Source organism: Telopea speciosissima, chromosome 7 (assembly GCF_018873765.1).
Source record: "Telopea speciosissima isolate NSW1024214 ecotype Mountain lineage chromosome 7, Tspe_v1, whole genome shotgun sequence".
In the NCBI taxonomy this organism is placed as follows: domain Eukaryota; kingdom Viridiplantae; phylum Streptophyta; class Magnoliopsida; order Proteales; family Proteaceae; genus Telopea; species Telopea speciosissima.
Window position 1 is genome coordinate 23,817,276 of NC_057922.1, and position 23,396 is coordinate 23,840,671.

Consider the following 23,396-nt stretch of genomic DNA (forward strand, 5'->3'; position numbering starts at 1 on the left):
TTATTATGAGGAGAGTCTAAAGGAATTTGTACAAGGACAGCTATCAATATTTTTACCACCAACATTTTTTTTATTAAAACTCTAATTTCTTCTTTTATTTTAAGTTTTTAATAATAAAACACTAATTTCAATCAAATGAGATATGCAACCCACCATCGTTTTTTTTCTTCAAATCATATAACTAGTCCATAGTAGCATAGTGCCTCTTGTTTATATTCAACTAATAAGTAAAAACATTGCCTCCCTCACAAATTAAGATTATTTTAAGGCATGTTCTTAAGTTAGTATTCTCAAATGCATCTTTACATTAACAACCGAATCTTTGGTAAAACATTATATGAGACAAGAGGAACCAGTCAAAATTGAAAGACTTAAAAAAAATGATTAACCTTAACTCTCACAACCCTAGGGTTTAAGAATTATTTAATATGGGCAAGAGATCGTTGTCTGATCACATAACCCTTACACCAACAAGGGGGCAATGAGACTATGAGAGTTCGCCTTGGGGCATCAACATGAATGGGATTTTGGATTTTAAGAGGGGTGGGGTAATACTTCTGCACGCTCCTATGTTGGGCGCAAGAACCACACAACCAGGGAATGTTCTTTTTTTCCATATAATAGATAGGGTTAGGATGTGGATTTGTTCCAATCCCAATGGTTCATAGTTGGTCTATCAGCTTTGGAACCATTTGGTAGGCCAATAATGTAATCAGTAAAACCAGAACCAAATGAATAAGCTATTTGTGGATAAGTTCTGCTTCCTAACAGGTCAATTTAATCCGGTTCTTAGTTCAAGTCCAAAATTGATACATTTAGTCGCATTATTGTGGGGATTCTTCTTCCCCCACTAGTGAAAGAAAACTTTCGCTTACTCAAAAAGAAAATGCAATACTCTATTATGAGTGGTCTTGTTTGGATTTTGGCTATGGTTTTAATAATTGAATCAAAATCTGTAGAACTGCCTGATTGAAATCAAAATCGACTGATCCCAATTTGATTCAACTGACTTGGATTGATCCGGTTCACCCAGCTAAAAACTTGCTAAGTGAAACTGACACCTTAGTTCTAGCGTTTTCTTACTGACTTGGATCGATCTTATTCACAACTTATTTCACGGGAAAATACCATCCCGGGCCCATGAAATAAAAAATCTCATCCATATTGATGCCCCTGTGCATACTCTCATTGACCCGCATTGATGAAGGGCTACACGACCAGGCAGCGATCTCTTGCCCATATGTTTATTGGATAATGCACGTCTCAATTGAGTAAGATGTGTTACATGATAAGCTTAACCATCTATACAAAACGGTTTACATTAAACCGTTCCAATGAGGAATTCCCTAAACCTCCTCAATTATGACCTTACCCTTGGATTCTGGTTTCGCATCCACTTTTACATGACTGCCTTCATGTCCCACAGATGCAATCAAATCCTTCTCCACCCCAACAATGGTCATCAATGAAGACCAAAATTCCTTTGGTTGCTCATGAACCCAACACATCAAAAAGTAAACCTTCTTCTCAGCAAGCTTAAGCTTAGTCCCCACTTCCACCCTTTTCAGCTTCCTGGGTTTTTCAGCCTTCAGTTCCCTCTGTCCAGCCTGAATCAGCCTCTGTAGATCACAGAGCAGGCACACTAAAGCAGCTCCACCTAGAGAAAGTAGCTTTACTAAATCATCAAGAAGACATATCCCAAAACTCAAGCCACCAGCATGCCTGTAAGCAGGTGAGCATGTCTGCTCCAAGCAATGGGAAAGTGCTTGTGATACTGTCTCTGGCTGTCCACCTTCACCCAAGACAGAGGAGACATTCAATACCACCATGGCCGCACCAAGGGCATCAGATTGCCAATCCCCATTGTAGAAACGTAGAGTGAAGCAATAGGAGTATATAGTGTCAACCAGATGAACTGCTAAAAGAGGGGATGGCGCTATGGAACTCAGCTTGCTGACGGGTGGCAGTGGAGTTTCAGGCCCAGGCGGTATAATAGTTGACTGGCCGCTTTCAGAATCATCTTCTGTTGATTTTCTGACATCTTCCTCATTAAGTGGCTGAACAAGCTTAGTTCCCTCACGGCTGAGAGAAATCATTCTTGCAGAATGCTTGAACCACCAGGGTTCCCAAGGCTGTATCATTTTGCTTAATTCTCCAGATGCAACTGCTCTTTGGAGTTGCTTCATTTCTTCTGCAGATAATTCATCTAAACTGACTTCATTTCCTGAGAATCGTGAAAGAAAGACTAAGATAAACTTTAAGGAAGAAAATTTTAAAAAAGAAAAAAAATAAAGAAGGGGGGGGGGGGAGACAAGAATTAGTTCACCCAGCAAGATGGTCAACGGTCGCAAAAACCCCAAACTCAAGGATAAGCCAATAGGACAATAGGGTTGGAATGCAGAGAAAAATTATTGATTTCTGCAATATTTTCAAATTGCAGAAAGGGTACACTGACATGTATTGTTCAGAATACAAGAAGAATGCGAGTTAACAAGAAAGTGATGGGAACTTACCAGATAAAATCTTCTGAATGGTCTCTTCAGACAGAGGAGAGTCTGCCAAAAGGAAAAAATATTAGTAACTACCCTCTTCAGCATCTTATATAATAGGTGAAAATTGGCAAACTTGCAATTATATGGGGAAGGATTCCCACGACACCAGTGTAAGGAATCGAAACGCTACACTAATGAGGGTCTGAAGAATGTATCATCCATTCTCTCTCTCCTGTTCCTTTTCCTTTATTTTTTCCCCCTCTTCACAATTGGGTAGGCAGTTGACAACTTTCCAATTATACGACTTTAGTACCCTTTTTTTGGGTGGTCCCAAGCCTAGCTTAGTGAGGAGAATCTCGAGCCGGCACTAGCATAAAACCTAGCCAAACCATTCAACATGCTACTTCCAAAAGGAAGTGCATCCAACACCAAGAAGTTGGGTATGGCCATGTTCGTAGTTAGAATATTCAGAGGTTGGATTTTGGGTTTACATTGCTTTCCTAATTTGAAGAAAGCAGCCAAAATTTGGTAAAAAAAAGCAGACAAGTGAAGCTGGCAACTAACATCAAGGCTCCTAGGGTGGCATTATATGGTTTCCCCTAGAAACCTGCACAACTTAATAGGAAGGAGCAGTCTATTGCATCTATGAAGAACAACTCATCTCATTGGATATCTGGATGGATTAATGATACATAGCAAAAAGCTAGATCTCAATATGTTGGCACTGATCTTGGTACGTGAGATTAGTCTCTAGTCTGTGTATGCATGTGTGCTTCCTCTCTCTCTTCCTTTTTTCTTTTTCTTTTTCTTTTTCTTTTTTTAAATTCTTTTGGTGAGGGAGGGGGGAGGTGGATGGTCTTTAGTGATTTTTGATCCCTTGCATTTCCACTTAGGCTGCATCTCCTTATCTGTACTTGCTTAATGTTCGTTCTCCTCTCTCTAAGAAAGCTTACAAAAATGAATGAAAACGTAAAGACAAGTTGGTGCAAGAATCGAACGAGTAACAGCTGTTTCAAGTTTTATCTATCCCCTTACAACCAGAGGCAAAAAATTGACGTAAAAGAAATTGCAGTTCAGGTAACACACCGTCTTCATCCATCTCATCTTCTGTGTGATGTCGTTTGAGTATGTCTAGCATTTTTCTTTTTGTTTCATCATCAGGTTGCAGTTGTCGGAGCTCCTCCTCAACATTTTCTCGCATGAACGATTCCGTGCAACGGAGACTATGAGCCTGGAAGAAAAATAATAAAATCAAAGGACAAATTAACCACAGAAATCCTGTACTACTTACAGTAATCTCCAGAGGAAATGTTTGTACATAGTGATCATTATATATTTTATATGGACATTGACAAGTGAGTGGTCAAATATCCAATAACCATGGGCAACTTGGTGAGGCCCCACAAACAGAATAAAGAACAAACAATATGAAACTGAGAAATCCTAGTTTTTTCAGGATCCATATACCACTATAGCTCACGCTGATACACGACAACAGTTGACATTAAGAATGCATCGCCTTAAAACAGAAGAAGATCAATACCACATGAAATCACTATGCACCTAAAACCATAAGAAACCACTTCGTTGGTTCTCTGTAACAGGATCTTACTACTTTTTTCACCCACCTTGTAACAGTGAAGTGAACAATATCGGGAATTGCATCGAGGGCAAGTGTACTTTGAAAATTGCTTTTGGCATCTGTATAAAAGAAACAATATTTGTAATGGATCAACAATTCTATAGATATTAATGTTGGCAAAAAGCATGATGATGTAAACATTGGCTAGCAGTATGATAAAGTAGTTAAATCTCAATCCACTGAAACATAAACAAACCAAGACATGAGACCAAATAATCTCAACCCCTCCCCCTCCCAAAATAAATAAGGGAAAACTACAATGCAGATTGTAACAAGTCCGTCGAAGTGACTGAAATATAAAGGACAAACTTAAGAGCTCAAAAATCAACGAAACGAAACCAGCCAATTTTGTCTGAAGCACCTTATCTTCTTCCAAGATTAGGTGCATACATATAGCAAGATGATCAATCTGGAACCCTGAGATTTAGGCCCCTTGATGTGGTAACTGATAACCCAAAACTATGTATGACAAGCCTAACATTTCATTTAAAACTAAAACAAGTTACAGCGAATGGAGCAGATTTGGGCTTCCCCACCCATCCTATGAGTGCCCAGTGCCTACACTCTCTAGAATATTTCCATTGTCCATTGGAGAAGTCAATAATTGATCTTAATTGATAAACCATCCTTGGCTGGAGTTTCATAAAAGTAATTCCATCTTTCTTCATGCATAATTCTCCAATAAATGCCATGAAGCATCAAATTGGATTAAATCAACATGTTAAAGTCACAAACCAATAACGATGTACATATCTAAGAATTCAAATCCATAACAACATTTGGCTAATCAAAGAGAAGTAAGAATTTATATTATCCTTCAGTATTCAACTGTTCTAGATCCCAAAAATGGAATCATATGATTGCTCAGAAGGGAGACAATAAAAAAAATCACCTACAACAGCAATAACACTATTCGGCAATGGGTTTGAAGGACTTGAACAACTACAACCTTTGGAAGGCACAAACTATTGTATCTCTGAACTTCAATAGATACTCATACAAATATGAAAAGGTCTCAAACAAACTTGATCAGATTTCAATTTAATGTACCATTGAGCACAATTAACAGACAATGAAAACAAGGAAATACCCAACATAGAAACAGAAAGAGTAAAATAAAGAGAAATTGAAGGCAAAAGCACTTACACTCGACAGATAATCCTGGTTGCTTGAGCCAATTGGGCGGAAATTGTGGGTTCCTCAGATGTCATCACTGTCTGCGCAATTGCAACAATGGTAAGATCAGTAATAGAGATGGGGAAGTTGTGTGTGGTTTGAAATATTAGACACATTATCCATGCTAACAATCACAGTTCCTTATTCTCACATATCATAAATTAGATTCAATTTAAGTTAAAATAGCACAATATGGAAATGGAATTAATTAATAACATGATTAAAGTGTGACTGAACAGAAAAATCAATAAAATTAAGGAAGTACTTTAGAAGACAAATCAGGACTGTAATTAGGGATGTAAACAGATCGAATTCGGTCGGATAGAGGCATTATCATATTCGTATCCGATTATATTCGGACGGATTCGGATAATTTCCGGATAGTTATTTTTTGAATACAGGTTCTCCTAAATGGATTTGAACATGGATTGAATACGAATTTTCGACTATTCGTTGACATCTTTACCATTTTTATGATGAGGGTTAGGGTTGAGACTTGAGAGTTCAACAACTACCTTTTCTTCTACTCTTCTTGGTTTTTGATTTTCTTACGTTTTTTACTTTTGATTATATCTTGTATTTATTTTAATAGATATGTGATTCCATGTATCACATTGCATAAAACAATATATATAAAGCAATAACAAATCTAGAAAAAGAATCACATTATCTAAACTTATAAATTTATAAAAATAAGATAACAAAACCCAATAAGGTAACTTAAAAGGATAGACAAAAACAGAGATATATTTCAAATATTTATTACCGTCAGATTGCTAAACGAATCGGATAATAATTGGTCGGTTAGGGGGATTATCATATTCGTATCCGATTAGTTTCGGATGGATTCGGATTCTCCTAAACGGATACAAACGCAGATTGAATACGGATTTTCGAATATCCATTTACATCCCTAACTGGAATTTACTAAACTTGCAGACAAGGAAATAATATTTGGAGAATGCCATTGATCAAGCAGCAAATATCAGTTCATATCAAGAATGCATCAAAGACATCCAACTCAGACTAAAAAAAAAAGAAGCAAGAAGCACGATCAGAGTGTGTCTGTATGGAGAGAGAGAGATCCATTACTGAGTTGAGTGGTAAAGAATCAGTAGACATCCCCTTGCTATTTTGTGTCCTTAATCAGCGACTGTTGCAGGTGTCACCTTCTTCTTCAGTGCCTTGGCTCAGAGCAGAGCACAGTTAGCAAATTCAGATTCCAGAATATTTGGACGCAGAACTATTCGGAACAATTCATTTGGTTAATTTAAGAATTCGGTTCCAAAAAAAAGGGCAAAATACAATACAGATTCAGATTCGGGAATTATTCGTTTCCCCCATAAAAAAATAGCAAAAAAATTTGGATGTTATTTTAAATATTTGTAGCACATGTTTCACATTATCAATCAATTATCATATGTGCATAATTGATAGAAATTATGATATCAGCAAGGCACATCTCAACACTTATCCCACCATCTGCCAAGAATATAGTTATTCTACTCACAGATTACATTAAAGAAAAAAAAAATGTGGGTGCCCAACTGTCTTTTTAAAGGCTACACCATCCATTTGAAATAGCAATTACACTAGTGGGATTGAAAATTACCACAACTTGAGGCTAGAGCTGAGATGGGACGAACAAGGTGTTTACATGCCAAGTAGTCGACAACACGTGGAGAGAGCTAGCAACCTTATGTTATCAAGAATGGTGGCACCCCATGGGAGAGACACAAAGAATATTTTGTGGGTTTTCCATTTCCTTAACTAGTTTTATCTCTTTGCTCAGGTGACTCAGTCCAACAAGCAAAATTAATAAAAGGCAGTTAGAGCTACTACCAAATGTGACAATGCACTTTTAGGACAAGTGAAGGGCTAGGCATTCCTTTCACTTTTGCTCTTCTGATTACATCCTTCACCTGCTGCTTGTTAAAAGAACCATTTCAAGACAGGCAAAGGGACATGAATATGGCATGGGATTAATAAAAAGGCAGGGAAACAAGCGTTCAGCAAGTTGCAAACTTCCACCTAACTCTTTGGAAAATAAACACATTTTGCAAGAATCATACAACATAAAGGAAATGAAAAGAAGACAGTGTAGGCTCAGTTCAAAGGGGTTCTGAATCAAGAAAAGATGATGTTTACTAAATCCCCATACAACTTTCAAAGAACCCACTTGTGGTATGCTCCGAACTAAGTCTCCATATCTTAGCAGGAAAAAATGGCAGATGTCCATTAACCAATGTGTCACAATGACATTCAAATGAAAATTCATCTGGTTTCATCTTGCCCATGAACAACAATTCAAGTTTTGAAATTTGCAGAACATTGCAACTCCTCCAATAACAAGGGAATTCTAGACATGCAGCACCATTGGTGGCAACCAAAACAAAGCATGAATACAGACTATAAAAATAAAAATAAAAACTAAAAACTGCAATAAAGATATTTTACCCAAAAATGTAAATAAAAAAAAATTACATGAGTTGTGTTTGAAAAGGGGGCAAATCAATAGAAACCTGAAATATGATAGATCAAATCCACTCACTTAAAAGGCTGAGGAGTAATTTCTTTCTAATTAATGCTGATTCAAGTCAGCTTCTTAGTTCCATAAAAGTTAAAACTAACAGAAACCAAAGTAATATTTTGATTTTTGTTTCTCCCTATTTTACAGGGGGTTGAAAGTTTCACCAATTCAAATGAATTCCAGCTTCAGGAGCTCTGGGTAATGTCAAAAACTGAAGAAAGATAAGTCTCCTGGATCCATTTCCCGTGGGGGAAAACAACAAAAAGTGCTACTGAGTCACTGAAGAGATGATGGATTGAGAACATGCTGTGTAACTAATCAACAAGCAGACCCATATATTGCAATGCATTTCTCAAACGCAGGTCCCTAACATTTGGACTACTCGCAGAGAACAGGGAAGAGGGAACCGAAAGCGAAGTTGCAGAGGGAACGGGGGAGAGAGAGAGACAGACAGAGGATGGACTAACAGGGCCTTACCTGAGCCGCCGGATTGCACGTTGCAGCAGTGGCCGGTCGGTCGTCGGCTCCTCGTCTCTCTCAATCGTTCTCGAGTCCTCGAGCCTGCTACGAATGAAGAATTGTTGAAGAGTGAGTTGAAGTTTTGTGAAAAACCTACCCCAACGTTTTTTTTTTTTTTATATGTCCGAATTATTCGTATAAAATACGGTTCCTGCGAATTATTTTCGGTTTTTTTAAAGAACAGCGGTTGGCGTGATTCAGATTTCAGACCATAGTTAGCAAACAGGGAGCGGCAAAAAAATGGAGACGGTATGCGTTTCAAACGGTGTTAAATAACAAATGATACGGTCAAAAAACGGACGATACGCGTAGCTTCCAAAAATGATGCCAGTATGTTCCTATAAACCAAGGAAATATTACTTAACCACCTGCATCTAATGTCCAAAAAAATTAAATATCCAACATTAATGAAATTTATTCCACACCTATTATAAGTTCTAAAATCCAAACTTTCAATATATGTCATCTAATATCATCCAACATCAATTCCAAATATATTTCCCCATCTTTCTTTCCTTTTAAATTTCATATATATTAATAAAAGAGTAATGTCTGGAAGTAGAAGTGTATAACAACCTTGTAATTATACTAATATTATATAAAAAGAAGAAAAAAAAGAAAAGAAAGTAACACAAGCTTATGCTGCTTGCTGCCTCTGAAGTCTAAATTAGTAAAAAATACTTGAGGTAGCTCTCAGTTTCACACCTCACTCCACTCAGAGCAAACTAACCCAAGTACGTTATGTCATGGCTCTCTCTATCTCTCGGCCATAAAACATGCTCATTTCTCGTAAAAGTACAATGAAAAGAGAGCAGAGTATACTGTAGAAGGAAGAGGAGAGTAGACTAGCAAAGCTGCAGAGGATTCTGTTACCAGCCACAAATTGCCTTCAGAGCCACAATGGTTCAACGATTCTCACAATATTGCTTTCAGACTTCAGAGCCGCGGAGTTCAGACTTCAGATCTGAGGGTTTTTTTTCTTCTTTTGATTTGGGGATGAGTTGAAGAAAACGGTGCAGAGTTAGAAGAGTGGAAGACCGAAGGGAAAGGGAGTCAATTTTAGAGGTTTTGTGATTTGGGCTTTTTTTTATTATTTTATTTTAATTTTTGCCCTTTAAAAAACAAATACGCATCTAAAACGGAGAGGTCTGTCATTTGCCGTTTTGTCTTGTATACTGCGCAATCAAATGGCAAACGGCGTTTTAAACAGTAAAAAACACAAACTGTTTTTGCTAACAAAGGTTCAGACAATTTGTAGGGAAAAAGAATGTTGCTCGGTTCCACGCAGTTTGCACTAGAGTACTAGAGAAAGCCAAATGGTGTAAAAATCCTCTTTTGCATACCATTGAGTGCACTAAGGATCGGACGGATGGAGCTGTCATTAGGGTGCGTGTCAGATAGCTTTAGCCGTCTGATCCTCATTGCAGCAATGAGGATCCAGACTTCTTGAAATGACCATTCCCATTATATACAAAATGGAAAAAACCCCATTTGTGATCGTTGCCACTGCCCATCCCCCTATTGAAGAACAAGAATATGCTTATAAACATAGTCTTATAATGAGTGCATACAATAAATCATTTAAAAACAGGCAACTTAAAAGTCATAACTGATCTTACATAGCAAGTCAATATGATAAATCCAAGTCTGTTAAATATCAAAGCACGTGATATCATCTTGAATCACAAATAAATATATTCTTACTACTTGATCATTGACTTATATAGTCATCACATTAATTCCAACTCAAATATAAGATGTCTAAAACCACAAATATGAAATCAACATAAAAAAATTAAAATTAAGAATGAACGTACATAATAATCAAAGATATATCCATTTAAGCACAAGATATACTAAAGTCGATGGTGTGGACTTATATAGAAAGATACATCTCACTCTAAAGCCAAAACTTGGTCTTTCAATAAAGAAACATCCTGTTGCGTGTGAAAACCTCCGGTAGTGGTTCGCCGTGGATGAACTGCAAAAACCAAGCAATGAGCGCACGAGGGCGGTGTGGCTCCGGCCTAGGACTCTCCGATGCTCAAGTCGGGTATTCAAGCGCGGCAGCGTAACTACCTATTAAAAAGCCGAGAGACGGGATAGAGCTCCATGCACGGGTATTTATAGAGTAAGGAGGAGATGAGACGGTTGGGAGAGTCCTAGTATGGTAGGAGTCCTTCTTTGAGAAGGTTCCTCGCGTAGAGCGGAGTGGAGAGTTATTTTCGAGGTCGGACTCTTATTAAGGTAGAGTCCATGTAGAGTGTGATTACGTATTTGCGGCTGGGATCGTGGCTCGGTCCTTATCCCGTGATTCTCGGGATGTCTTGGCGTGGCCGGAGATCCCGGTGGGGTGCTATGGGAGCCTCAATGGAGGAGGGCTCGGCCTACGAGGTCGACCCGTGGGGTCGGCAATGGAGGTCGGCCGAGAGGAGGTTGGTCTCGGCCATGAGGTCGGCTAGGAGTCCCTGGCTGTCCGTATAATCTCGGCCTCGATCCACCGCCGGCTCGCTCCAACCGGCTTTGTCGGGTGACTTATCGGATATGGGGTCGGCCCAATTTCTGCTCGGCCCAACTCGGTTCTCGGGGTGAGGTCGGGTCGGCCACGTGGCAACCTCGATAGGTGGGGTGTTTTATGCCTCATCACATCCATCATAAAATGAACCAAACTTAAGACAAAACCCAATCTTATAAAAAAAGGAACACCCATATAAGATGAACCAATTTTAGGTCAAAGTTACTTATTTAAGAGAATTTGAGTCATAAATTAAGGGGTTTATCCTTGATAAGAGGAAGCCATTAGTTAGTCTTCTCTCTATCCCATCTTCTATGAACGATAGCTCCCATTGCTAATTATATGCACTAAAAGGAGAACATGAAAGAGAATGATAATAGATTCCTCTTATATATATAAGGAATTGATTCGATTCCGTTTTGGCTGAACCGGTTAATTTCGATCGGCCCGACTGACGCACAACGCTCGCACGAAAGCAACCTTATGATCCCGTATCCTACGCCATTTAGATTTCTGGTAGATAACGTCAATATCTTTTCATTAATCCGGTGGTTTTGTTTTTCAATCGGCCAGAGCAATTTAGTTGAACGCGGACGAGATGAGCTACTCGTCATGGCTTCGTCAATCTCTGTCATGGAAGAAGAAGAAATCACAGGCAGCTACAGATCCTACTAGTCACAAGGAAACTGCAGAAGTAGAAGCCCTTACAGAAGATGAAGAGTTTGGAGTGACGGAGCAGTTGAAGAACTTCGTCAAATCCTTCTCTGTAGATACGTTCAAAAATTTCCCTCTCCAAGGTGTCTCGGAGTTCCAATTTTATTTTTTTGAAAATTTTCAAATCGTTTGCTTTTTTTTTTCTGCCTCAGTTGTTGTTTTTGGACTGTAATGGATTTGGTGCAGACAGATGATCAGGGAACTGTCAACAACAACGCCAGCGATTCAGCATCGACGACGTCCTCTAATGTTCGGCAGGATCTGTCAGAGTGGCAGGAGCGGCATGCAATCATCGTTCTATCCAGAGTCAAGGTTGCGATGATGTTGCTTTCCTACCCACTCTTTTAATTTTTTTGTTTTTTTTTGTTTTATGATCACTGACTGATTGCGCGTATGAAGTGTTTGTAGTTGATTTGCCTATTTTACGTGATTAAGTAATCCAAATGCAAATTCGTGCTCCAACACAGTCCAGATTGAGCATGTAATCAGTTGAATTGGACCCAGAGCAATAGAATTAATGCTTGACCTTGAGAATCCAGACTACTTTTCGTACTTAAGAGAAAATTTTCTGTTCTGTAGGGATCGAACTAGTTAAGATTTTTGGGAATCAATCAGTAAATCCTGAAGCATTGGTTTCCAATATTATTATTTTTTTTCCTCTTTTGCTTCGATTTAGAATGACAATTATTTATTGATATCGAAAGAACTTGTATACATGTAGTATATGTGTTTGTAACTTCCTTTTCAATGATATACAGAGGGATGTACAAAAGGAAGAATATGAAAGAAGGACCTCAAACACCTAAACAACAGTTCTCCAATTCATGCAGAAAAACCTAGCAATCCAATTGAACTCCTTAGTTGCAAATGGCCAATCAAGTAGGAAATGATGTTACATAGAGAATTAATAGGATTGATGAAGTGGAGAGGTGTGTCCGGAGTGTTGTATGATCGACAATATTTCTTTAAAACTTAAAGGAAAAATTTATAGGTCAGTTATACAACCGGCAACGATGTATGGAGCCGAATGTTGGGTAGTAAAGAAACATCATATGGATAAACTTAGTGTAGTTGAGATGGATGGGTGGTAAAACTAGAAAGGATAAAATGAGGAATGATCATATTAGAGCTGATTTTGGAGTAGCTATGATACATGATAGGCGGCGAAAATGTCATTGAGGTGGCATAGACATGTGCAATGGAGGCCTTTCTATGCTCCCATACAAAGGAGTGATTTGATTCAAATTGAAGGGGCTAAAAGAGCCAAGGGTAGACCTAAATTGACTCTAGGAGAAGTGGTGAGGAAAGACGTGCATAGCTAAGGCCTTGTTACAAGTATGGCTTTGAATGGAGCTGATTGGAGGGAAAGGATCCATGTAGCTGACCCCATTTACTTGGGATAAGGCTGAGTTGAGTTTAGTTGTAAGGTATGGGTGGCTTCATTGACTAATAAGGCATTGAATCATGTGATAATAGAGGGAGATTTGACGGATGATATAAATTTTGAGGTATATTTAGATGAGCCTTGGCCGTTATGCTTGATATATGAGCTCCATTTTGCTATCTAGTTTAGCAGATCTAATTTATTGTTTAAATGGAAGCCAGGAAGTACGGGTGGTTCTTGTCTTTGCATTTGGTTTGGCTAGCTCTCTCTCTCTCTCTCTCTCTCTATATATATATATATATATATATATATATATATATATATATATATATACGTGATACATGCATACATAAATACATATACATACATGATATAGAAGAACTAGCACAGTCTATACACCATTTATTTTCATGCAATCTGAGTTATTTGAAAAATATTTACATTTCTTTAGCAGTTGTGGCTATTTTAACTTCATGAAAATAACTAGTGGTGCTCTGCTTATTTACCTTATGATTTTTTTTTTTGGTTATTCTAGGAAATTTCACAACTAAGATATATTGTCTGCCCTCGCCACTTGAAGGAGAGACAATTTTGGAGAATATATTTCAAGCTTGTCAAGGATTATGTAGCTCCGTAAGCATCTTTCTTTCTTTTTTTTTGTTAATGAAATTTTAAAGCAGAAGAAAACCTGTGGGATCATATAGACTTTTTTTTTAAAATAAAAAATAAGAATTCTATTAGCAGAGAAGTTGTCCACGCCAGTTTTTTCAATCATAGTTCCAAAACTTGTCGAAAACTTGGCGAGAAATCAAATATCTCGAGAATGTCGAGCTCCTCGAGACGGGATGACATACGAGGCATAAAACATGAACAGTTTCGAATAACTCGACTGAAATTTTGAATATTTCGAGAATATTGGAGAAATCTCGAATATTTTGAGAATCTTGACCTCCTCAGTACTCATAGAGTCATAGTATAATACTATTTGTACTTGGGTGTCTATTTAATATGCATTGTTCATTGTACTTGGGTGTCTATTTAATATGCATTGTTTACATTACTTTGTAGTTTTTACTTTAAGTAACTATTTCTTAAACAACTATTCAATATTATGTGTCTTCATCCATTATTGCATAATTGACTTGTTTCACTTGCCAATTATGTCTCATATCGTTCAAACAATGTGTAGAATAGACAATATTACATTATGGGTTGGCCTTTACTGCCAACCAAGGGTGCAAATCCAAAACACCAAATTGGGTGTTTTTTTTTCCTTTCAATTTGAAGATTTAAATATGTTTATAAAGCTTCCTTTAAAGTTTCAGAATCAACTACCGAAACTTCATTCCAAAAAAACTCGCCAAGATCTCGACCTGGTCAAGACGAGTTTTCTAACTATGTTTTCAATTACCCTGATGAACACACCCCTGTAGGAGATTTCTACTTCTGAATTACGATATGGAGTCCTGATACTGCTGCATCGTTTGTTTTCCATTTTATTTACTTAATTCTTCTGATGCTTATTATAAGGAGCATTCCTATTTGTATACCATATCTGAACTAAGTTAAGTGGATGTAGTATTGACATTGGCATTTGGATTGAAAATCTTAATGGAAATATTGCTCAGTTTATTCCATTACTTATTGGGGATAGCTCGCAGAGCACGCGATTAATGCAAACAGAAGCACTTGGTAGAGATTGCACTATACTCTGAACCCTACATCCAATACCGGGTGGACAGTCAACAACCTTTTAATTAGGATTTCTTCCGTGTTTCATGCACATCATGGACCATCAATTAAGTTGTCAAGGTTTCAACAACAATAACAACATAGCCATATTCCCAACTAAATGGGGTCGGCCACATGGATCCTTGCTCTCCAACCAGCTCTATTCGACGTCATACAAGATACGAGGCCTAAGCTATGCATGTCTTTGCTCACAACTTCTCCTATGGTTAATCTAGGCCTGCCTCTGAATCTTTTAGCCCCTTCAATCTGAATCAAATCACTCTTTCGTACTGGAGCATCCCAAGGCCTCTGTTGGAAATGGCCATGCCACCTCAAACGACTCTCTTGTAGCTTATAATGAATCGGGGCTAGTCCCAACTCAGCTCTAATATGGTCATTCATGACTATATCCTTCATAGTTTTGCCACACATCCATCTCAACATCCTTATCTCCGCTACACTTAGTTTATCTATGAGTCCGGTGAATCACTTACGTGAAGTGGGAGTCCACTTCACTTAAGCTGCATAACTGACGTGTAGCAGGAGAAAAACCGTACCTCCAACCATCCTGCTTTCTTCTCTCCTTTTTTTTTTTTTTTTTTTTCTTCCTTCTATCGTTTATCTTTTCTCTATTTTTTAGTTAATCCCACCAAATTCTGACGGTATCTTTTTTTTTTATTTTAAATATTCGATCTCAATCCTCTCTCTCTCTCTTTTGCGTTTGTTTTTTAATTTAGCTTTTTCATTTTTTTTAACCGACATATAACTCCACAATCTACAATCCCCACCACACGACCTACAACCCCTCACCACCCCCGGATCTTCCTCCCACCTCACCCCTGATCTCTCTCCCCAGCCCCTTTTCTTCCTTCCAACCCACTGCCCCACCCCCATAATCTGTTACACCCTCTTACCACCGCCACACCCTCTGTAACCCCGCTCCACCTCCTACTCTTCCTCCCAACCCCGCCCTCTTACCATATGCTCCCACCTTCTCTCTTCGGTATCCCTCCCGCCCCCTTCTTCCTCATCCCAACCCCCACCCCTACTTTGTTTTTCCTCCTCAATCCCCATCTTCCTCCCAATCCGCCCCCAGATCTTCCTCCTTCAAAATCACCGCCCTCTTGGTGATCTACCACTGTGACGAACGATTGATAAATTAAGTACTTGGAGCCATCGCTTATACCATAGTAAAAGTGTAAGGCCTTTGGCCTTACGCGAGCAAAGCGAGCACGCAATGGTGGCAGGGACTTGGCTACGTTGCAGGGGATGGGGTGGGGGGTTGCGGAGGTGGAGGCAGTGGTGGGGTAAAATAGGAATAGAGGGGGTGGGTGGAGGAGGTCTTCGTCTGGAAAGAAGAAGACGAAGAAGAGTAGGGGTGGGCTGATTAAATATTAAAACAAAAAAAAAAAAAAGTTAAAAAGTGGTAAAAGTAGGTTACCCAGTTATTGCAAGGCTACGCGTCTGCTATGTAGCGTAAGTGAAGATTCAACGGAGTCGCTACACGGCTCTTCTTAACTGCCTAATAGTCTACACCATACATCATAACTGGTCATATGATGGTCCTATAAAGTTTTCCCTTAAGCTTTAAAGGAATACACTGATCACAGAACACTTTGGATGTATCTTTCCACTTATCCATCCTATTTTAATCCTTTGTGCAACATCATCCTCTATATCACCTTCTTTATTTATGATTGAGCCCAAATATCTAAAATAGTCACTTTGTGGGATCTCCTTCTCAGCAATATTCGCCACCTCATTAACTCCATCTTTGTTCTACTTATCTTAAGACCATTTGATTCCAAGGTTGATCTCCATAACTCCAACCTGGCGTTAATCCCTACCTTTGTCTCATACACCAGAACAAAATCATCAGCAAAAAGCATACACCGAGGAACATCTTGTATGGCTCTGGTTAAATCATCAATGATAAGCGCAAACAAATAAGGGCTTAAGGCTGATCCTTGGTGCAATCCAATTGTAATTAGGAATGCACTACCTTGACCCCCCACAGTTCTTACGCTAGTCACTACACCATCATACATACCTTTAATAATGTCCACATTTTTTTTTTGGGGTCAAGAACAAGGCCTTTTGGCCTCAACTTTATTTAAAACAAGAAGCAAAGTCCCTGCTTTTCAGAATAGCTGGATTTACAATGAAAAACGGTGGCTTTATCCACCAAACAGAAGATAGAGAGAAAATAGACGCGCCTTTAGCTAATACATGGACATCTTTAACTAAACACCTAGGAAGATACAAGAAAGCAACCGAACCAAAGCTTTGGCTTAACAACAAGATGTCCGAGGCCACTACAGCAGCAGCCCATTCAAGGGATACAGAACATCCATTCAACCAAGAAACCAAAGATTTACAATCAGAAACACAGTAACTCTATCCAAGTTCAGACTAAGAGCTAGTAATAATCCATCTCTAATCGCTTCTGCCTCCATTGAGGTAGCTGAAAGCTGCAACTGAATTTACACTTTGCCACCACGAAAGATCCTTTATGATTTCTGATAATGACTCCTTGTTCCCCACTAGATGAATCCAGCTTCCAAGCCCCATTTATATAAATTTTAAAGTGACAGAATTAGAATTAGGAAAACTCATGTTAATAGCAACAGGGGATCTCTGATAAGATGGTTTATCCCTGCAAAAACCTAACCTTCCCTCTTTAACAGTATGGTAGAATGCTTGAATCATATTATCAAGAGAGTGGTCAGAATGCTGAAAAAGAAAAGAGTTCCTAGATTTCCGAATCTGCTACAGTATAGAGACCCATATAGACATCAATTTTGTCAGGAAATGTAGATGATTGATTCAAGAAAGAAGAATACCTCTTTAAAAGAATTACCTTGAATGCTATGGATTGACAATCTAAAGGGAGAAGCAAGCCAGCAACAAGAAGCATAAGAACAATGAAAGACGGCATGTAAAACTGATTCCTCTGTGCCACCACACACAGGACACATAGCATCATTAGCAACACAACGTTTAAACAGGGAAGATTTAACAGCTAATGTATCTGAACAGCAGCGCCAAAGGAAATGTTTAAGTTTGGGGAGTATAGGTAGATTCCAAATTCTCTTCCAAATAGGATCAGCTGCATTACAAGAACTACCAGGTTGTCTATTCATATCCAGAGATAATTCAAAGTGATAAGCAGATTTAACAGTAAACTCTCCATTACTAGCAGCGTACCAGATCCAAGAGTCATTGTGAACATGCAAACCAAGTGGAATTTTAAGTATAGCATTAGCATCAGTTGTAGCAAAATATTTTTTGTTTATTAAAGATTCATTCCACTGATTTACCTGAGGTAGGATCAAATCTGAGACCTTATTTAAACCACCACTTATTGGACCTAAAATGCGACCAGCAGGGAGAGACGGGACCCAGCTATCCTCAAGGATCTTTATTGATGCACCCGTACCAACTTTCTTTTTCCAACCTTGAAGTAGCAGTTCCCTACCCTTTAGTATACTCTTCCTCCGCCAAGAGCATCCCTTCCTAATAGGCGCACTAAGAAAATCTGATGAAGGAAAATATTTGTATTTGAACAGTTTTACCCATAATGCATCTGGGTTATTCATGATTCCCATCCTTGCCTTGCCAAAAAAGCCAAATTGAAACACCTAAAGTCTCTAAATCCTGAACTCCCATTTGCTTTATTCAAACACCAAAGATTCCACTTAGCCCAAAACAAACCTTTCTCATCATTGTTTTTCCACCAGAACCTGTTCACAACTTTGGACAAATCAGCACATACCGAGGAAGGAAGTAAGAACATTGACATTATATATGATGGGAGACTTGCAGCAACAGACTTAATCAAAACCTCCTTTCCTGCTAGGGATAGAAGGGAATTTTTCCAGCCAGCAAGTTTAGCTTGGACTCGAGACATAATCTAAGCAAAAACTGATTTTTTTTGATTTCTCAAAGTGAGGAAGGATTCCCAAATATTTACCCAAATCAGAAACTTCAGCCAGACCAAATATACCACAAATATTATTCCTATTGCCAGGTCTGGTAGTTGGACTGAAGTAAATATTAGATTTCCTCAGATTAATGTCTTAGCCAGATGCTTGACAATATCTTCTAAGGATATCTGAAATAGTACTACAATCCACCAGCTCTAGCAAAGAATAAGCAATCATCAGCAAAAAATAAAAGGGTAAAATACACGTAACCCCCTGTAATGCACCCAATATTCCTCGTACCTCCCCTAAGCTTCTGATAAGTCCACGTACTGCCCCTGCTTTACCCCCCTAATGCCAGACAAGTCCAAACTGTTAAGTTTAGGCATTAAGTGCTAAAAACTTGACCATTTTACCCTTTATTCTATTTTTATAAATTTGAAAAGACCTAATTGCTCTGACTTATTTGTTCATAATATGAATAGACCTTTTCGCCCTAACCTAATTTGAAAAGACCATTTTTACCCTTTCCCTCCTTTCTTGATCGACCTCCCTCAACCCTAATTGCCTTTTCACTTTCACGATTGAACTCCCTCAACCAGCGGCACCCCCTTTCATCTTCCCTGATTGTTGAACTCGTGGGAGGCTTGGAGCTCCCCTTCATCTTCTCCGATCGTTGAACTCGTTGGAGGTTGTGCGCTTCCCTTCATCTTCTCCGATCGTTGAAGTCGTGGGAAGCTTGGAGCTCCCCTTCATCTTCTCCGATCATTTGTTTTAAAGCTACATCACAAGGCCTCAACCACTTCGCCCAACTCCAACCCCGAAAAGAGAAGAGTGGGGAGGGGGACATTTTCTGAGCAGATTGAGTTTCTATTAATGTCTAGCTTATACTAAACCAGCTTAAGATGCCAATCAGAGCCAATGTAGAGTGGAAAGCCATTGACCCACCAACTCAACAATAAAATGGCAAACAATTTGAAAGGTGCAGTCACCACCATATCCCTACTTGGGAAACTATTAATGGGTCCTACTAATTAATGCTGCTAATTAGATGACTCAGCGAGAGACCCGTTTGGTGAAGAAGCCCAGAAACATCATGGCGCATCTTGTACTCTTGTTCCATAGTGGTCTTGAGCATTCTTGCTGTTCAGAAATTCTATAAAAACTCTTTAATTGATGCAACGAGAAAAATTGACAGAGATGGGCTAACAAAACAGTAGTATTCAGTAGCTAGCCAAGACCAAATCATTGGGACAAGGCTTAGCTTAATCTGTTTGATGAGTAGATCGAGGATTAAGCAGAAAAATTGATACCCTAAAATTTAATCCTAAATTGAAATCATACGAAGCAAATCAGTTAATTGAAGGCGCAGAAGAAGGAAAGTAGAAGAAGGAAAGCAGAAGAAGGAGAAGAAGAAGGAAAGCAGAAGAAGGAGCAGAGAAGAAGCAGAAGAAGAAACAGAGAAGGAGCAGAGAAGAAAGAGCATAGAAGAAGAAGTAGAAGAAGGAGAAGCTGAGAAGAAGTTACCTGCAGAAGATTGTCGTTGCCGGAGAAGGAAGTCGTAGACGGAGCAACAATGGTCTCGGAGCAGGGAGCTGGACGCCTCGCTGGAGCTGCAGGTTCTCCTCCCAAGCTTTTCGTTTCTCTCTCCACTGGGTATGCAACAATAATATTAGGTTTGGTTAGGTTCTTAAGAACAAATAGTTGGGGTAAAATGGTCTTTTCAATTTAGGTTAGGGCCAAAAGGTCTATTCATATTATGAACAAATAAGTCAGGGCAATTAGGTCTTTTCAAATTTATAAAAATCGAAGAAAGGGTAAAATGGTCAAGTTTTTAGCACTTAACGGCTAAACTTAACGGTTTGGACTTGTCTGGCATTAGGGGGGTAAAGCAGGGGTGGTACGTGGAATATTGAGGGGTGGTATGTGGACTTATCAAAAGCTTAAGGGGGTACGAGGAATATTGGGTGCATTACAACGTGGTACGTGTCTTTTACCCAAAAATAAATGTAATGCACCCAATATTTTCCAGATTTACTCTCTATTTACTCTGTCGTAGGCTTTTTCTAGGTCAATAAAAACCATATGGAGATCCTTTCTTCCCTCGCTATATCTTTCCATGAGTCTCCTAAGTAGGAAAATAGCTTCCATTGTGGATCTTCCTAGCAAGAACCAAATTGGTTCTCCGAAATAGTAGTTTCCTTTTCTCAGGTGGGTTGCAATAACCCTCTCCATAACTTCTTTGTATGAGTCATTAGCTCTAAGCCTCTATAGCTATTGCAGCTTTGAAAATCACCTTTATTTTTGTAAATCGGGACTACAATGCTTCTCATCCATTCATCTGACATTTTCTTTATATTCATAACCTTGTTAAACAACTTGGTTAGCCAAGATAAACCACAAATTCCTAAGCTCTTCAACACCTCAATTGGGACCTCATACACCCTAATTTTGCATATATATCTACGTCATGTGGTGTCGAGATGAGTAATGCAGCCTTCTATATATATACGCCATTTGGCATCCTCAAGGTTTGATGCTTTTAATTGGTTACTCTACCTCTCCCCCCCCCCCTCCTGACTCGGCTCCTGGCTTGCTACTCAGCTCATATAAAATGAGTAAGAAAATTATTCATCTACAAGATTTGGCATCTCTTCCTCTCCACTGGCAGGTCACAGGTCACGTCATTGATGCTGATACACTTGCTAAGCTTATTTTAGGTTTCCAACTTAAGACTTTGCTGCAGGATCCTTATTAGGTCAATTATTTTGATGTTCATGCTATTTTCCCACATATTGTAGTTTGTGATATGGGATGATGTGTGTGGGCTATATAGATGGACCCTACCTAATAGGCATGCAAATTGTGGTACCGTGGGATTGCTGTCAAGGATGTCATGGAAGATAGCTGGATGTAGTTTACCTTTCTTGTGGCGTAGAGCTCACACGGACATGCCCAATGTCTGAGCTGAGGGAGCTTGTGTGAATAACCTAGAGTGAAGTTGATTTGTACAGATGGCTTGTGCGAGTACATGCGCCAGTTTTGGTGTTGGAGATGCTAACCTTTATGGTCTTCTTGGGACTTCGTTTGGAAAATATCAATCATTTACAGTAGTAGACTACATCCATTTGTCATACAACTTTTTTGCTACTTTTTAAATTTTTATCATCAGACAGTACTGACTTCCTCTGATTTGTGAGACACAAATTAATATGCCTTTTCTTCAGTATTTTTTTTTGGTTACTTTTCTTCAGTACTGTGTGTTTGTCTTTTCTGCTTCCCTCTCCAGAAAATATACCTTCTTGACATTTGGTGAATATCAGATATGAGATACGTGCAATACAAAGGGCAAAACTCAAGAGGATGGAGATGGAGGATGGGAAGTCATTGAGCACGAGAGCAAATGAAGTGGAGATGGCAGAGGCAAATCAAGTAATGAATGTGTCACCTCCTGCTTCTTTGGATAATGACTCAGGTTCCAAATTTGTTCTTTACGATTGCTGAATTCCTTCTGTAATTGTTTATGTTTGTGGCGCCCAGTCAGATATTTTACTGCAACTACCTTGATACTTGTTACCAAATCATACTAATGGCATTTCTCCCCCCCCCCCCCCCCCCTTTCTTCCCCCCTCCCCCCTGCTTAGATGAGATTCCAAGCTCTGGTGGTGTTCTGGAGAAGTGAGTTATGAAGGAAATCATTTTGCAGAACATAAGTCATGATGAAATTTATATGACAAATCTATCTTTCAATCCCTTGGGCTGGTTCCCCTGATAGATCTGTGACATATATACCTCCAGACACTGTGATTTTCCAAACTGACTCTGCAACTTACACTGGTTAATTAGTTCTCCTTGCAATTTTTCACTGAACAGCATGATCAGTTTGTACATTGAATGCATGAGTACTTTATATCTCTCATCCTTTATATCTTCCGGAAATATTGTGAAGTGCATTGTTGGTTGTTCTCTCTCTCTCTCTCTCTCTCGTTCCGCCTTTTGCTTATTCATATGGCATAGTCACCTGATTCTAGATCACCACTTTGCAGGAAGCAGATGTTATTCAATAATATTTGCGAATATCATTTATAATACTTTTGCAAGCTACCCAGAAAGAGTGGACTATTAGGCTGTGTTTTGTATGCATTCTTGGAATAGATTCTGGGACTAAAACGCATTGTGAAGCAAAAAATAGAGAAGAATCAGGCTTCAAAATATGTGCTTGACCAAGAATCTATTCCGAGAATGTATATCAGACAGATCCTTAGATTGAGATTTTTAAATTAATGCGAACTAGTTGGTGCAGTACTGCAGTGGAAGGCATTGCAACATTCATTGATGGATGATAATTTGATCCAAATTGAGTCATTCTCATTTGTGCCGGCCCAACACACATTCTGTCTAATAGTAGATAGCTGATGAGTTGGTTCTGTAATTGACGGTCACAATTAATCGTCTAGAAACCCGTTTCTAATTCCATTAGTCCCAGTCTTCTCCAAAAGTGCAGTGCGGTGCAGTTCAGGGCTGAGAGCTCGACACGTGAAAGATGCTAAATCCAATGGTGTCTAGTTTGATTGACCCAGGTTTTTTTTTGTCTTCTTTATTCTCGAGCTTTGCACCATTGGATTTAACATCTTCAATAGAGGATTTTTTTCCAAGCTTGTTATAGTGTTACAATTGGATGTATATATTTTTTCAAAGGGGTGCTGTTCTCTGTAGCGCCCAGGCACATCACACATGGGGGTGGGTGCAACGATTACCCTGCCCCCCTGC

At 38.9% G+C, this 23,396-nt stretch overlaps 2 protein-coding genes across 2 annotated transcripts; one reads left to right on the forward strand and one right to left on the reverse strand.

The window, feature by feature from the left end:
- Positions 1 to 1,238: 1,238 nt before the first annotated feature.
- On the reverse strand, positions 1,239 to 8,424 carry LOC122667692 (zinc finger HIT domain-containing protein 2). Its single transcript, XM_043864076.1, has 6 exons — positions 8,318 to 8,424; positions 5,281 to 5,351; positions 4,121 to 4,193; positions 3,579 to 3,723; positions 2,514 to 2,555; positions 1,239 to 2,224 (listed from the first exon to the last, which is right to left on the reverse strand). The coding sequence occupies exons 2-6, from the start codon at positions 5,343 to 5,345 to the stop codon at positions 1,347 to 1,349; spliced, it is 1,203 nt and encodes a 400-aa protein (XP_043720011.1). The 5' UTR covers positions 5,346 to 5,351; positions 8,318 to 8,424; the 3' UTR covers positions 1,239 to 1,346.
- Positions 8,425 to 11,422: 2,998 nt separating this feature from the next.
- LOC122667694 lies at positions 11,423 to 22,545 on the forward strand. The gene is made up of 5 exons (XM_043864077.1): positions 11,423 to 11,671; positions 11,779 to 11,900; positions 13,508 to 13,605; positions 21,950 to 22,101; positions 22,271 to 22,545. The coding sequence occupies exons 1-5, from the start codon at positions 11,473 to 11,475 to the stop codon at positions 22,306 to 22,308; spliced, it is 609 nt and encodes a 202-aa protein (XP_043720012.1). The 5' UTR covers positions 11,423 to 11,472; the 3' UTR covers positions 22,309 to 22,545.
- The last annotated feature ends 851 nt before the right edge of the window (positions 22,546 to 23,396 follow it).